This window comes from Hibiscus syriacus, unplaced genomic scaffold (genome assembly GCF_006381635.1).
Source record: "Hibiscus syriacus cultivar Baekdansim isolate YM2019G1 unplaced genomic scaffold, ASM638163v2 tig00110890_pilon, whole genome shotgun sequence".
Taxonomy (NCBI): domain Eukaryota; kingdom Viridiplantae; phylum Streptophyta; class Magnoliopsida; order Malvales; family Malvaceae; genus Hibiscus; species Hibiscus syriacus.
The window spans coordinates 11,831,050-11,848,335 of NW_024062900.1; the positions used below are offsets into that span (position 1 = coordinate 11,831,050).

Here is a 17,286-nt window from a genome sequence, read left to right on the forward strand (position 1 = left end):
CAGATTAATTATTTAATATTACTTTTAATCTAATTTTTTTAAATAGTTATCTGACATAAATTTATCCTTCACGTTTTCACTCGATCAAGGTCAAGGTATTAAGCTCGGGGGTTCGCAAGATAAAACGACGTAGGTTCTACAATCCTACCACCGTCGGCATAAAAAACACGTGCACTCGAAGCAATACATTCCTTTTTTAAGCAATTCACCGCTCGCAATATGGCAATATATCGGGAAAACGGGTAAACTACATGTTTAGTAACTAAACTATCACTTTTTGTCCTTTTTGTACTTATACTTTCAATTTTTCAAATTCATACACTAAGTTTAATTTTTATTTTATTTTAGTATCCTTATTCAAAATTTAAAGTTAAGTTTTCAAAAATATTATAGTAATAAAACAGACTAATAAAACACGCTAATTTTTTAACAATAGGTAATAAAATGAAACAAAAACTAAACATTAGACATGATTTTGAAAAAAATGAAAATTTAGATACTTAAACGATCAAAATGGATAATTTAAATACTGGATACACAGTTTACCCAAAATTAATACGGACTAAAGTTTGTATTTGGATTTTCGGTCAAATAATTATTTTTCTATATATGACATTTCCATATCACTGTAGAGTAATAGTATGCAAAGTAAATCTCGGCATTCCTATTGGAAAGCTTCATTGTGTTTATCTTCTTTTGAAACGTTCATTCATAATTGGATACAAAGAAAGGCAGCAAAAAAGAGAGCTAAGAAAGAGCGATGTCGCAAAGTCGAGTGATGATGGAGGTCGGAAACGACGGTGTTGCCGTTATCACCATCTCCAACCCTCCCGTCAACGCTTTAGCTATTCCCAGTAAAGCTTTGCTACGCCAAACTTTATATCTTTTTTTTTCGTTTCTTTATTTGTTTTTAATTTATGACTTGGTGATTTGATTTTCGTTTTCAATTTTTGCAGTCATTGATGGATTGAAGGAGAAATTCGCTGAGGCGACGAGGAGAAACGATGTCAAAGCTATTGTCCTCACGGGTGAGTTTCGAGTTTTTAATCGAATCAGTGATTTTAATTTTTTTAAGATAAATTTTGGATGTTAAATCTCCGAATTCAGGTCTCTGATTGATTCGATTTGTGTTATTGTTGTTTTTGAATTGGTTGATTAAGGCAAGGGAGGACGGTTTTCTGGTGGTTTTGATATCAATGTTTTCCAGAAAGTTCATGGAACCGGTATGTGTTAGTTAGTCAATTAATTAGACTGTGTGCAGTTCTGTTTTGTTCGGTAAATTTTACTATTTAATTACTTAACTTTACTGAGAAGTGGAAATTTACAACCTCTAATTTTGTATTCGATTGGTTGTTGAACAGGTGATATCTCTATCATGCCTGATGTATCTGCGGAACTTGTCACTAATGCGGTTGAAGGTTCCTGATCCCTTTAATTATTTTGAATTTTCTTTTTTGGCTGTTATTTATGATCATCTTATGCAGTACTTTCATTCTCTCAGATTGCAAGAAGCCTGTTGTGGCAGCTGTTGAAGGATTGGCTCTTGGAGGTGGCTTAGAATTTGCACTGGTTTGTGCTGTTCTCTCTCAATTTATGTTTTACTTGATTAACTTCTTTTGCTAATAATTTTTTCTGTCACGATTGTAAATTAGCTCAGTTGTCTAATCTTTGTTATTCTTATGCAGGGTTGCCATGCGCGTATTGCTGCCCCTAGAGCACAACTTGGCTTGCCAGAATTGTCACTTGGAGTGATTCCTGGGTTTGGAGGTATAGCCACCCTATTAGTATAAAAATATGTGTAGATGGGCAATTCTTTTTGTCTTTTGATGGTAGCTCTGCTAGTTTGTACTTCCGATAATTGACTGGTTATGCTATGACTCTTTTCAAAGGTACACAGCGTCTCCCAAGGCTTGTGGGGCTTTCAAAGGCTATTGAAATGATGCTGGTAATACTCTATGCTTTTGGTGCTTTTTGAACTTTTTAACGACCTGTTATCCTAATTCTTATGGTTTGTAATTTATTCTGCATTATCATTTTACCTATTGAAAATGCTGTCATAAGTTTTCATTCCTCCACTGTAAACTAGTTGCTGGATGGATCAACTGGATTTGGAAAAGTTAAGCTTTCTGATGAAAACAATTGTTAAGAGATAATTGGATATAATTTTTTAATTGTTCTAATACTATAATTGGATTAAACAGTGAATCTACCTCTCTTATTTATCATAAGACCCTAAGCTGATGCTGTATCTTTCAAATGATTCTGATTGTTAATGGTTATGGAGTCCACTTTTTCACTTAGTAAATCTAGTTCATGAAAGAATAATTTTTTGCAGTCGTCCAAGCCAATCATGTCTGAAGAAGGGAAGAAGCTAGGTCTAATTGATGCACTTGTCCCATCTGAAGATTTGCTGAAAGTTTCTCGGGCATGGGCTCTAGACATTGCAGAGAGACATAAACCATGGTTGCGTTCCCTTCACAGAACAGACAAACTTGGATCACTCTCTGAAGCACGGGAGGTGTTAAGAATTGCAAGACAACAAGCCAAAAAGACTACCCCAAATTTGCCTCAACATCAGATATGTCTAGATGTAATTGAGGAGGGTATTATCCATGGGGGATATAGTGGAGTTCTAAAGGTAGTTTTTGGTTTTGAGGCCTATTGCATTTATTTGCGTAGTTCTTTTCCTTACTGAAGAAATTGCTTCTGATGTTTTATTGTTTATGCATAGTACTGTATGCTGTTTTATTCCTTCTTTTGTAATGGATCATTTATGATAGTGTCTCATAAACTTTCGGATCATGCGGTGATGGATTTTGTAGGATCCATTCCCTTTAATCTTATCTGTGATAATGTTTAGTCTTATAAGAATCTCCACTTAGTTGTACTTGAACATTTGGATAGCTTTCTATCCATATTAATTTTTTGTATCGGAATTTATCTATGCAGGAGGCCAAAGTTTTTAAGGAGATAGTCCTTTCAGACACAGCAAGAGGTCTTGTTCATGTGTTCCTTTCTAAGAGGGCTACATCAAAGGTAATTTCTAATGGCTGGCCTTTTTCACATTTAATTCCTCTAGAAGAAATTTGGCATTTTGTAGTACTTTCCATGTGAAAGTAGTTGGCTGTCTACAAGTAGTGGAGGAATTCAAACTTTAAAGTTGACTGTGAAGTCCCACAATCAATCGGGATCTTTTGTGGTGTCTTTCTCTGAAATTTTACTTTTGCAGGTGCCAAATGTTACTGATGTTGGCCTCAAACCAAGGCAAGTAAAGAAAGTTGCTATTATTGGAGGAGGCTTAATGGGCTCTGGAATAGCTACAGCTCTTATTATGAACAATATATTTGTTGTTTTAAAGGAAGTTAACTCTGAATATCTCCAGAAGGGAATAAAAACAATAGAAGGTGGTTATTCATAGTTGATGCTCTTTTAGTAGCCAATAAACTGATGATTTTTTTCTTTAGAAAGGAATTATAATGTTTTAATTCTTACTTTAAAAGGTAATCTTAGTGAATGTGACAATGTGTTAAGATATCTGTGTTGCATGTGGAACTGCTTACATATTATACAAACTTAATACTTTCTTTCTTTCTTTTTTTTGGCAGAAAATGTTAGAGGTTTAGCAGCTAGAGGAAAACTGACAAAGGATAGGGCAGAAAAAGCTATCTCAATGCTTAAAGGAGTTTTGGATTATGCTGAATTTAAAGATGTAGATATGGTCATAGAGGTGAGCCACGTTATGGTATTTATAACATTTTGGAACTGTCAATTGCAATCACCTGGCCACACATAAAATATCGTAATTATATATGCACATAATTTTTTCTCTCTAGTCTCTACTGTCTAACTTGCTTTTTTTCTGATATTGGAGGATTGAAATCAAATATTTCTAATTTAGTTTCTACTTGCAGGCTGTTATTGAAAATGTCTCTCTAAAGCAAAACATATTCAGTGAGATAGAGAAGGCCTGCCCTCCTCACTGCATTTTGGCAACAAACACATCCACTATTGACCTCAATTTAATTGGTGAAAAAATAAAATCAGAAGATCGTGTCATAGGAGCTCACTTTTTCAGGTTATCAAATTTATTTTTCTGTGTTTGTTGCTTTCTTATTGCCTGTCTAATTCTCTATCATGATTCTTCATATACGGAGGAATCTAACATCCATATCTTCCATAACTTTTTGAATGGCATTACATTTTGGTACTTTTGATGCTGTGGCCCTTTTTCTTGCATCTTGTGGCCCTCATGGATATTGAGAGGCTAAGATTTCTGCTGGAGTGGTGAATTATTTTAGATAAACTGGCAATATAACCTTTATAAGTTATGTGCACAAAAGAATTTTTTTCCACGATGCAAACTTTCTCTTCAGTTTCAAACACCGTAGCCTTTTTTATCTTCAACTTCAGTAGGAGTAATCAGTGGTTATACTTTACTCATACATAAAATAATCATGCAAGTCAAATAGATCCTTTCTGGGATGTTGTAACGTTGCTGATGTACAGAAGGTCATTTGGACTCTAACTTCACCACGTTTCTCTTCTTTTTACTGCATTTAACTTTTGTGTTCGGCATAGCTCTAAACTGGTTCTTAGGGACCCCAATAACGTGTTTCTTACGCATGCAGTCTTCAGGGTCATTGGAACTTTTAATTTGTTGCTGACAAGAATGATTTTGGTACCATGAATTCTTTTCTTCAGAAGATTTGTTTTCATCCTTTCCTAATGTGTTTTTCCCTCTCCTCTTCACTTCATGGAAAATTCACAAGCATGGAATTCGGCCCTTGGATAAATGAATGGCACAAGATGTATGATTTTTTGACATACTGAATTGACAGGCTAGAGCTTACATAAAATGAGTTGGTTTCATAACTGCCATAGCTCATTATTTAACTGAAGTTGTAGGTTTTTGACATGATTGCCGTATTGTTTGTGCTATGTACGCACATGTTAGTATACTATAGATATATAGTCTGATATTGATCCTTAATGAACTGACTTTTTTAATGTTCGTCTGATTTGGCTGTCTTAAATAGTCCGGCCCATCTGATGCCTCTTTTGGAGATTGTGCGAACAAAAAAGACTTCCCCACAAACAATTCTTGATCTTATGACAGTTGGCAAGGTAATAAAGAAAGTTCCTGTTGTGGTTGGTAATTGCACTGGCTTCGCAGTTAATCGGACATTCTTCCCCTATGCACAAGGTGCACATTTATTGGTCAATTTAGGTGTCGATGCATTCAGAATTGACCGGGTGATAAGCAATTTTGGCCTTCCTATGGGTCCTTTCCAGTAATCTTCTTTCCTTAACCTTTAGCATTTGATAGCTTTTTCATGATTTGAGTATGTATGTTTCCAAATTCGATGATATCTTTTAACAGCGAGTAAATCAATCAAGTATTTGTCATGGAACTATCATTTTTCTTGATTGTAGCTTTTGACTTAGTAGAACTAGGAGAATAGATCTGTTGAGCTTAGAGTTCTAGTGATGATCGGTTTTCAGTTCATCTGACTGGCAATCTCTTTGAAGCAACGCATACCAACATATGTGCGCCGGTATATTCTGGATATATGGTGTTAACTGACAAGTTATGCTTCTGATTTGCAATACTGCAGGCTTCAAGACTTAGCTGGCTATGGAGTGGCCATGGCGGTTGGGAAAGAATACGAAAAGGCATTCTCAGATCGAGTATTCAAATCTCCATTGGTTGGACTTTTAGATAAAAATGGACGAAATGGTAAATGAATACCATGTTTCTGTTCCTGTGGCTTTCTCTTTCCCTTTATAATAGTGTTGTCAATGTATGCTCCTTTGTTATTGGTACATTTCATGAAGTTTTGGTACTTCAGGGAAAAACAATGGGAAGGGATTCTATATTTATGAGAAGGGAAGTAAACCAAAGCCTGATCCTTCTGTGTTGCCGATTATTGAGGAGTCTAGACGGCTTTCCAATATTATGCCCGCTGGAAAGGTAAGTACTCTTGCCTCCAAAGTAACTCTATAATCTATAGGCATTGAATTTTGTCCATTGAGGGCCAACTTTAAGATTTGTCACTCCGATGACATGGTAACTTTGAAAACACTATAATCACGCGACAAAAGAAAATAACTAATGACACATATCACAATACAACATAGAAAAAACATGAACATTAACAAAAACACAAACATGTCAAAATCTATATACATCATACAATGATTATTAACATACAGAAGGTCATAAAAATATAATTCTTTAAACTAGATTATGATACGTGAAATTGTACAAGTATGATATGAATACATAAATTGCTTCTATGGTAGTTTGCAGCAGGCTATAGAAAGACAAAGAACAACTGCAATCACCTTTTCTTTGGCCTTAGTAGGTAAAATATCTAATTTATTGTTGTTGCAATTGTTTGACAGCCTATTTCAGTTACTGATAAAGAAATTCTGGAGATGGTACTCTTCCCTGTAGTCAATGAGGCATGTCGGGTTCTCAATGAAGGGATCGTGGTTCGAGCATCTGACCTTGATATTGCATCTGTTCTTGGAATGAGCTTCCCATCTTATCGGTAAGTCTTTGGTCATTGAACGGTGTTTCTCTTTTGAACTTCTTGTTGAGCGGGTGGAGTAAAGAAAATCCAGGGGACAGTGTCTTCTTTAGTTTTAACTAATTAGAAAATCTTTTAATGTCATTGTGAAGTTTATCCTCTATCTAGTATCTATTTTTGTTTTAATATTGCTTAGGATTCATGTCACGAAAAATTATTTTTGAAAAATGTTTTTGCATGTGAAAAGTAGCATGATCAATGAAAAAAAAGTTGTTTTGATCAATGACTAAAAGATTCTCCCAAAATGTCTTACCCATTTGAAAGAATTAGATATTTTCCAAAGCAAGAAAAGATGGATCTTTTCATGCAGTTTAATAAGGATATTTATGTTTGACAATGTTGCATTAAGTCATTTTTATTTTGGGCAGTGGGGGCATAGTATTTTGGGCAGATATGGTAGGGGCGAAGCATGTATATACAAGTCTGAAGAAATGGTCAGAAATGTATGGGGTCTTCTACAAAGCATCAACATTTTTGGAAGAAAGAGCCATTAAGGGCATCCCATTAGTAAGACTCTTATTTGTAGAGTGCAAAATCCGAATTTTAGGATGTTATTTACCTTCCTTTTTTCCTAATTGTAGAGTGCACCGGCAACGGCAGCTGCAACATCAAAGTCAAGGATGTAATTTGGCCAGAAATACCAAAAATCCAGTGTGGTCTGTTATCAAAGCAATAATAATTTGGGTTCATATGAAAATGAGTGTCGCTCTTTTGTTTTCCTTGTATGGTTGAAAGCAATAAGAATTATGCTTATTTATAGATTTGAATTGTAATGTAACTTTATTTTTCTTTTAGGCCTTTTATTTAAGCTTTGGTATTATCTCTCTATATATTCTTATATCATGGTATAGTTCTAGGAGGTACGAATTTGGATGGTGTTTTTCTATTATATATATTTATATATTTGAGTAAAATTCAATTCAAATTAGAAATATTTTTTGAATTCTGAGTTATTTGAATTAATTTAAACTAAAATTTAAATAACTAGAAATTAAAATGATATCATTTTGATCTTTTACTGTTTGTAATTTAGTTTATTATTATTATTTTTTAATTCTTTCATTTTGATCAAATTTAGATTATTGTAATAGTTTTAACTTTTTTCTAATATTAAATTATATTTTCTAGAATTAATTTTTTTTAAATCAAATTTATATGAAATCTATTGAGTTAATCGATTGACGGAATCGGCCAAGAGGGGGTGAATTGGCAATAAAAATTTTGGTGGAAGTTTTTGCAGAAAATTGAAAGAAATTGTACAGCGATTTAGAGTGGTTCGACTTTATCAACCAAAATCTACGTTCACTACCTTAACTATCCACACTAAGAATTTTCTAATAAATTCACTAATTTGTTTTTTTTTTAGGCCAAAGAGATAATCTTACAATACCCTCAAGAATATACTGCAATTATTGAGAACACTCTTTTCTCAAAGAGATACAAATTTGCAAACTTACAAGAAAAACTTCACAAGGCAAATATGTTTGCACAATTCTAGAATAAAGAAAGAACACTCAAGAATAAATACAATTGAGCACAATAAGTGTTCTTGAAAGCAAAATGAATATTGAATGAAAAATAGGCTTGAAATGCTCAAACTTGAGGTTTGATGCTTTCTCTTTGATTCTCTCTTGATTCTAATTGCTTGATGTTTCTTGTTATTGATCAATGACTTTTAAGCTTGCTTAAATACACCTTGAATCACTTCTGAACGTTGGGGATGATTAGAGAAGATAATATAGCCGTTTTAGTGTGAAAACAATTAATAAAACAACTTGGAGCGTGGGGGGAATCGGTACCCCTATGGGGAATCGGTTCCCTAAGTGTAAAATTTAAATATTTCGACCGTTATAAAAAGGGGGGAATCGGTACCCCTGGGGGGGAATCGGTTCCCTCCGAGCATACTGGAATTCTCGGAGCCAAACCATTCAGGGGGAATCGGTACCCCCTTGGGGGGAATCGGTTCCCTCTGAGCAATCTAGAATTTTTGGCTTTGAAATGGTTCGAAATACTTTGTAAAATTATTTTGAGATTGTTTTAAGATTAAAACTTAATTTTACACTTGAGTAAGGATTAAAAATGATCTTTGAAAGATTTGGAGTAATGTTTTGATATTCGAATAGTTATATTGAATATACTTAGAAAATCATTTGGAAAAATCTTAAAATTCATTTAACTTAATTTGTTATATCGAAATATCAAAATATTTTCAACAATCTCCCCCTTTTTGATATAACAAAACATTTTAGTAATTTTAAAATTTTGAAATCAAGTTTTGAAATTACTCCCCCTTACTTTAACACTTCTCCCATTTATCATTTAAAACACATTTAACTTCTCCCCTTTTTGTTAAATCAAAAAGACATTTTAAAGAATTTAAACAAGGTTTTGAAATCATTTAGCCAATTGATTATATATAATATAAGCTGCTAAGATCACAAGCAAGAGAAACGTTAGCCATTAGTTTCATAATCAATATTCATAATTAATGTGACATGGCAAAATTGGTCATTTATCTAACATGAAGTAAATGATGCAATAATGAATAAATTTAATCACACCAAATAGATAAGTTCTCACCATTCATAAATCCAAACAAATTCAAAATCAATCAATCCACAAATTCAAACATTCCAAAATATTCAAAATGTTAAAACAATAAGTTTGGAGTTCAAAGAAAAACATAGAATCACATATCAGGATCAGGAGGAGGAAAACGAGCTCGCATAGCGGCCATTTCGTGAGTGAGGTCATTAATACGCGCGTTCGTTGCCTCATTGTTTGCACACATCTCCCGAAGAATTTCTAATTGTTGAGCTCCCATTGAGGATAAGTGGGACTCTATAGAAGTAAAGCGCGAATCCATGGTAGCATATCGAAAATCGAATGTCTCCATAAAGGATTGAAAATATGGAGGCATTTGATGCGTTTGTTGTGCTTGCTCCTCGGGCTGCTCAGGCTCATCTTCCGCTTCATCGATGTCTCGCATTAATTGCTCAAACTCGAGATCTTCGTCAGCTTCGGGTGGAGCTTGTGAAGAACTAGCTCCCGGAGTATTTGCAGAAGATCGAACCCATTCACCGGTTTCCTTATCCTTAATCCATCCCGCTCTCGTTAAGGAAAGAAGGTTAATTTGTTTCTTAAGGGAAAAACGACATCTTGACCGACTCTAAGCCCAGCTTTGGAAAACAGATTACTCAAAATGCAACCGTAAACAAGAGATGAACAGAGTTTCTTGTTAGGAACAAGATTTTACGGTTTCAACAATTTCAGCAAAAATAATCTGAGGTAGGTTAATTTTAATATTGTTTTTAAAACAATGTAACCACCAAAGATATAAGGCTCTAAGAGTAAAATAATAACCTCCGGATGGTCGAAACCACCAAGAAATCATTAGATGAAGAAAACGTTCATGTAGGTCTAAGACACTCACACTATCTCTTCTTTTATAACGAGATCCTAAAACCTATTTTTCATTTAAAATACCATCGTTATCTAATCCGAATGTATTGGCTATGTAAGCCGAGTCAATATATAAGAATTGTCCTAGGAGGTAGGAACGAATTCCTATGGTTTCGGTTTTAGTTTGGTTTTTAACACAAACGACATTAGAATAGAAAATACGAACAAGTTAATGGTAAATGATGGGTTCAAGGTCAAAGAGTTTATCAAATTTTCACTCTTGTAAAAGAGGAAGATATTTAAAATTAATAGCTAACATAGCTTGACGAGAAGGAATACGTTCTTCCCGGATTTTGTAAGAGTCGAAATATTGATAATACCAAAAACGATGATTTCTTGGACCAGGATGATTGAAACACGAATTTTGGATAGTCAAGTTGGGATCAATGGGATTAGGATTAGGAATTGGATTTTGAGGATTTGGAAGTGGATTTGGTTGACGGTGTGAGCGACTAGATGATGACCTAGCACGTTTAGGATTGGACATGGTTTAGGAAATCGGAATAGAATGGATAACCTGCAATTTAAAACACATGTATGCAATTCAATCAATCCCAAAACTCAATTGAGTCCTCAATATTTCAAGGTTCTCTAAATCAATCCTAATGGGCAAAGTTTTAGAAAACTTTTGAAAAATACGGTTTTGAGAAACAATATATGTATAGTTTTCATAACAACAACATAATTTAATCAAAACACAATAATTTGAAAATTAACAATTTTTTTTAATTTCGAAAATTTAAATTTTTTTTTGGAAAATTCTTGTGTTTTTTATTAAATTAGTTGTAATATCTAGTTTCTAATCACTAAACAATCAATGCCCGATCTAAAGTTCATCCTAGAACTAATTAAAACTAGTCCTATGTTCAAAATCAATTAAATAGTGAGTTTAGAAAATTTTACCTTGTAGGATGAGATTGAGTGGATTTTGATGTTGTTTGCACGATTTTAATGATGATTGCAAGTTTAGGAGATGATATTTGAAGTGAATTCTGATTAAAATCGATGATTTGAGGCAAGAATGGAGATAGGAGAGAGTTTGGCGGCAAGGAAGAAAATATAGGGTTTTTGAGGATTTTGAAGGGTTCTGCCCGTGTATAACCAGAACCCCAGGGGGTATCGATTCCCCTGTGTGGGGAATCGGTTCCCCTTCAAAGGGGGAATCGGTTCCCTCATGGGGGGATCGATTCCCTCTGCACCAAAATGCTAAAATCCGATTTTAAACACCCAAAATGCTAAATTAATTTCCTCTAGTGGTATTGGCAACTCATATATTGAAAATTAATCATGTTCAAACAATTAAATTAATCTTTAAACAATATTTGAACATAAAATTAATTTTTCATCAAGAATCATAAACTCCCCCTAACTAATAGCAATGAATGCAATAAAAAAATACTATTATAAGCATTTTTCATTTATTCTTAAAAATGTTAAAATTATTTTTAAACACTAAGTGAAGATAGGTTGGTCAAACCTAATTCTCAACTAAGTGTCCAAAATCTTTCCTTGTCTAAGGGTTTTGTAAAGATATCCGCTAATTGGTGCAAAGTATCAACAAATTCTAGAACTACATCTTCCTTAGTGACATGGTCTCTAATGAAGTGATGTCTTATTTCAATGTGCTTAGTTCTAGAGTGTTGGATGGGATTTTTAGTGAGACAAATAGCACTAGTATTGTCACACTTGATAGGAATGGTTCCTACTTCAATTCCATAATCAAAAAGTTGTTGTTTCATCCATAAAACTTGTGCACAACAACTACTAGCTGAAATGTATTCGGCTTCAGTGGTAGATAATGCAACACAATTTTGTTTCTTTGAAAACCAAGAAATTAGCATATTTCCAAGGAATTGGCAAGTGCCGGAGGTGCTTTTCCTATCTAATTTGCATCCTCCATAATCCGCATCAGAAAAAGCATGCAAGCTAAAGCTAGAGTCTCTAGGATACCAAAGTCCTAAACTAGGAGTGTCCTTAAGGTATCTAAAGATTCTCTTAACAGCTAGTAAATGTGATTCCTTAGGACATGATTGAAATCTAGCACATAAACAAACACTAAACATAATGTCCGATCTACTTGCAGTTAGATAAAGTAGAGATCCAATCATTGACCTATATAATTTAACATCTACATATTTACCTTCTTCATCTAAGTCAAGCTTTGTTGAAGAGCTCATTGGAGTGTCATGCGGTTTGCCATTTTCCAGTCCAAACTTCTTGAGCATATCTTTGACGTACTTAGCTTGATTGATGAAGATGCCATCTTTTCTTTGCTTGATTTGGAGTCCCAAGAAAAATGAGAGCTCCCCCATCATGCTCATCTCAAACTCACTTTGCATTAGCTTAGAAAATTCTTGGCAAAGAACATCATTAGTAGAACCAAATATTATATCATCAACATAAATTTGAACTACTAATAAATCTTTACCTTTATGCTTCAAAAACAATGTAGTGTCAACCTTCCCTTTTGAAAAACCTTTTTCAATTAAAAAATTTGACAATCTTTCATACCAAGCTCTAGGAGCTTGCTTTAAACCATAAAGAGCTTTTGTCAATTTTAAAACATGATCCGAAAAATTTGAATCTTCAAAACCTGGAGGTTGTTCCACATACACTTCTTCTTTTATAAAACCATTTAAAAATGCACTTTTAACATCCATTTGATATAATTTAAATTCATTGAAACATGAAAATGCTAATAACATTCTAATTGCTTCTATCCTAGCTACGGGAGTGTATGTTTCATCATAGTCTATGCCTTCTTCTTGAGTATAGCCTTAAGCAACAAGTCTAGCCTTGTTTCTCACTATATTACCACTCTCATCAAGCTTATTCCTAAATACCCATCTAGTACCTACAGTAGATTTATTACTAGGCCTTTCAACTAATGTTCATACTTTACTTCTCTCAAATTGATTTAATTCTTCTTGCATAGCCATAATCCAATGTTCATCATTTAATGCTTCTTTAATATTCTTAGGCTCTATGCATGAGATAAATGCAACATAATTACAAATATTTCTAAGAGAAGATCGAGTTGTTACCCCTTTGGATGGATCACCTATAATTTCACCATCCTTGACATAGTTGTACTCTCTTGGATAAGATACTTCCTTTTCTTCAATGGTTGGATTCTCAAGAGGATCATGAGTTTCCTCATTTTTCGTTTCTTCCTTTGATGATGGTTCTCTAACGTCATGTCTATCGTCATTTGTATTTATAACACCTACATCATCATTCACACAAGAATCCTTCCTCGGAAGGGGGTTATCATCAAAAGCAACATGTATAGACTCTTCTACAACTAAAGTTCTTTTATTAAATACACGATAAGCTTTAGAATTTAAGGAATAACCCAAAAAAATTCCTTCATCACTTTTAGCATCAAATTTGCCAAGGTTTTCTTTACCGTTGTTTAAAACAAAACATTTACATCCAAAAGGATGAAAATAACTAATGTTAGGCTTTTTATTTTTAAAAATTTCATATGGAGTTTTCTTTAAAATTGGCCTAATCATTACTCGATTTACAACATAACAAGCGGTATTTGTGGCTTCCGCCCAAAAATATTTTGGCAAATTATTTTCACAAAGCATGGTTCTAGCCATTTCTTTTAAAGTTTGATTTTTCCTCTCAACAACTCCATTTTGTTGAGGGGTTCTAGGTGTTGAAAAATTATGGCTAATACCGTTAGAGTTACAAAATTCAGTAAATCCAAAATTTTCAAATTCAGTTCCATTATCACTTCTAACACTAGTTATAGAGTAACCTTTTTCATTTTGGATTACTTTTGAAAACGTGATGAATTGTTCTAATGCTTCATCTTTAGTACTTAAAAATAGAACCCAAGTATATCTAGAATAGTCATCTACCAAGACAAATGCATATTGTTTTCCACCCAAGCTAGTAGTTCTAGTTGGCTCAAAAAGATCTAAATGGATCAATTGTAAAACTCTACTAGTTGATACATCATTAATGGATTTAAAATAAACTCGCTTTTGTTTTCTTTTAGCACAATCATCACAGATTTTATCATTATCAAATTTAAGCTTAGGCAACCCTCTTACTAGGTCTCCTTGAATTAACCGTTGCAAAACACTCATACTAGCATGTCCTAGTCTCCTATGCCATAACCAACTATCATGCTCATCCTTAGCAACTAGGCATAAATTAGTCATATCAAAAGAATCTAAATGCACCATGTATATGTTTCCTATTCTATGACCAACAAGCATAATCCGATTAGATGCAATGTCAATGACTTTACAACCATTAATTTCAAATAAGACATTGAATCCTTTATCACATAATTGACTAATACTCAATAGATTATTATTACCTATTGTACCAATACCTTCAATGTGACCTTTTGAATTGTCTCCAAAAGTCACTTCTCCTTCATTTTTGGCAACCGGCTTTTGTCTCCAGTCATGTGTCTTGAGCATCCACTATCAAGGTACCATGAATTTGAATTTGTTTCCCGTGCCTTATAGCAATGCTTCTTTCCCTACAAACATAGATTAATTTTTGATTTTTGGTACCAAAATTCTTTTGGGTCCATATTAATTAGTTTCCAAAATCCTAGCCTTAGGTATCCATTTGTGTAGGATATCTTTATCTTTAGTAGTAATGAGTTCTTTAGGAACCCACATACTTCTAACGATTTTTCCATTAGAGGTTCTTTGGGGACCTCTATGATTGTAGTTTCTAAAACTTTTTCTAACAAAATTGGATTTTGAATTTCCACCATTTTCAAAATGTTTTGTTCCAACTTTATCAAAAGAAGTTTTAAGATCATCAATTTTCTTTTGATGATCATCATTGATCTTTGAAAGTAAATTTTGCAAATCTAAATTTTTCTTTTCAAACTCTTCTAGTTTGATTTGCAAATCTTTGATTTTACTTTCAAGATCGTTGTTGATTTTGGATATGAGTTTGTTTTCATTTTTCAATTTTGAAACATCATTTTTATATTTTAAAAATAATTTCTCATAATCCGAAGCCAACCCATTATATTCCTCTAATAACTCATCATAGGATAAATCATCAAAATCGGATGAGTTAGATGTTGCCTTAGAATCTTCCCCGAATGCCATCAAGCACAAGTTAGCTACTTCTTGTTCCTCTTCATCGAAACTTTCTTCATCGCTCCATGTAGCCACATGAGCCTTGTGCTTATTCTTTGATTGACCCTTTTTCTTCAATTGTGGGCAATCATATTTGACATGCCCCGGCTTTTTGCATTCATAGCAAATGATTGGGTCCTTCTCTTTCGGTTCATTTTTGAGGCCTTCATTTCGTTTGAATTTTCTTCCTCGATAAGGTCTCATCATTTTTCTGAACCGTTTGGCAAACAATGCCATTTCCTCGTCATCGTCATCGTCATTCGAATCACTCTCATCTTTTGTGGATTTGAGAGCAACTCCAATGTTTTTCTTCTTCTCCTTCTCCTTTGGTGTCTCGTCAATCTTGTCGAGGTCCACCTCATCTTCGAGCATCATTTCATGAGTGAGGAGTGACCCAATTAGCCCTTCAAGAGTTAAGAACGTTAAGTCCTTAGACTCGATGATTGTCGTCTTCTTTGATTTCCACGATTTTGGGAGGGAGTAGACTAACTTCCTCACAAGCTTTTCATTTGAAATGATCTCTCCATATGATTTGAGACCATTGACAATCGTTGAAAATCTATCCGTCATAGCTTTGATATCTTCATTTGGTTTCATCCTGAAATTTTCATAGCTATGCGTTAGAATACTAATTTTATATTTCTTTACCTCATCGGTGCCTTCATGAGTGACTTGAAGTTTGTCCCATATTTCTTTGGTGGTTGTACACGATGAAACTCTTCCGTATTCATATGGTCCAAGAGCACAAAAAATGATATGGATGGCTTTGGAGTTGAGCTGGAACATTCTTGTCTCTCCTTCACTCCACAACCTTGGATGAGTGAGAGGTTTGATGTATCCTTCTTTTACGGAATTCCATGCTCCCATGTCACTTGCTTGAATTAAGTACATCATTCTATTCTTCCAATAGGCATAGTTAGCTCCATTGAAGAAAGGAGGCTTGTTGACGGGCATCGAATCGAGACCGGAGTCGAAGTTTGAAGCGTAGGCCATTGATGACTTTGATTATCGATATAACTCTTCCCGAATCGACTCAAGAGGCGATTAAACCTTCAAATGAGTTAGGCTCTGATACCAATTGTTGAGTTAATCGATTGACGGAATCGACCAAGAGGGGGGTGAATTGGCAATAAAAATTTTGGTGGAAGCTTTTGCAGAAAATTGAAAGAAATTGCACAGCGATTTAGAGTGGTTCGACTTTATCAACCAAAGTCTACGTTCACTACCTTAGCTATCCATACTAAGGATTTTCCAACAAATTCACTAATTTGTTCTTTCTTTTGAGGCCAAAGAGATAACCTTACAACACCCTCAAGAATATACCCCAATTCTTGAGAACACTCTTTTCTCAAAGAGAAATACAAATTTGCAAACTTACAAGAAAAATCTCACAAGGCAAATATGTTTGCACAATTCTAGAATAAAGAAAGAACACTCAAGAATAAATACAATTGAGCACAATAAGTTTTCTTGAAAGCAAAATGAATATTCAATGAAAAATAGGCTTGAAATGCTCAAACTTGAGGTTTGATGCTTTCTCTTTGATTCTCTCTTGATTCTAATTGCTTAATGTTTCTTTTTATTGATCAATGGCTTCTAAGCTTGCTTAAATACACCTTGAATCACTTCTGAACGTTGGGGATGATTAGAGAATATAATATAGCCGTTTTAGTGTGAAAACAATTAATAAAACAGCTTGGAGCGTGGGGGGAATCGGTACCCCCTATGGGGAATCGGTTCCCTAAGTGTAAAATTCAAATATTTCGACCGTTATACAAGAGGGGAATCGGTACCCCCTGGGGGGGGAATTGGTTCCCTCCGAGCATACTGGAATTCTCGGAGCCAAACCATTCAGGGGGAATCAGTACCCCCTTGGGGGTGAATCGGTTCCCTCCGAGCAATCTGGAATTTTTGGCTTTGAAATGGTTCGAAATACTTTGTAAAATTATTTTGAGATTGTTTTAAGATTAAAACTTAATTTTACACTTGAGTAAGGATTAAAAATGATCTTTGAAAGATTTGGAGTAATGTTTTGATATTCGAATAGTTATATCGAATATACTTAGAAAATCATTTCGAAAAATCTTAAAATTCATTTAACTTAA

The 17,286-nt window shown here is 34.1% G+C and overlaps 1 protein-coding gene across 1 annotated transcript; it reads left to right on the top strand.

Annotated features, from left to right (window-relative positions):
- The first annotated feature begins 645 nt into the window (after positions 1–645).
- Positions 646–7,240, top strand: LOC120144839 (peroxisomal fatty acid beta-oxidation multifunctional protein AIM1-like). Its single transcript, XM_039158793.1, has 18 exons — positions 646–854; positions 957–1,028; positions 1,161–1,223; positions 1,362–1,418; positions 1,502–1,569; positions 1,686–1,767; positions 1,890–1,945; positions 2,336–2,638; positions 2,950–3,036; positions 3,230–3,404; positions 3,606–3,727; positions 3,912–4,075; positions 5,037–5,291; positions 5,616–5,737; positions 5,850–5,971; positions 6,406–6,554; positions 6,962–7,100; positions 7,175–7,240. The coding sequence occupies exons 1-18, from the start codon at positions 761–763 to the stop codon at positions 7,217–7,219; spliced, it is 2,175 nt and encodes a 724-aa protein (XP_039014724.1). The 5' UTR covers positions 646–760; the 3' UTR covers positions 7,220–7,240.
- Positions 7,241–17,286: the final 10,046 nt, after the last annotated feature.

What these genes read in the sequence shown, in the direction of transcription:
- LOC120144839 (XM_039158793.1), top strand. Translation starts at nt 761, where the DNA reads ATGTCGCAAAGTCGAGTGATGATGGAGGTCGGAAACGACGGTGTTGCC. An exon ending in CTAAGAGGGCTACATCAAAG is followed by an intron (nt 3,037 to 3,229) that starts GTAATTTCTAAT and finishes TTACTTTTGCAG; the next exon opens with GTGCCAAATGTTACTGATGT. An exon ending in ATAGGAGCTCACTTTTTCAG is followed by an intron (nt 4,076 to 5,036) that starts GTTATCAAATTT and finishes TGTCTTAAATAG; the next exon opens with TCCGGCCCATCTGATGCCTC.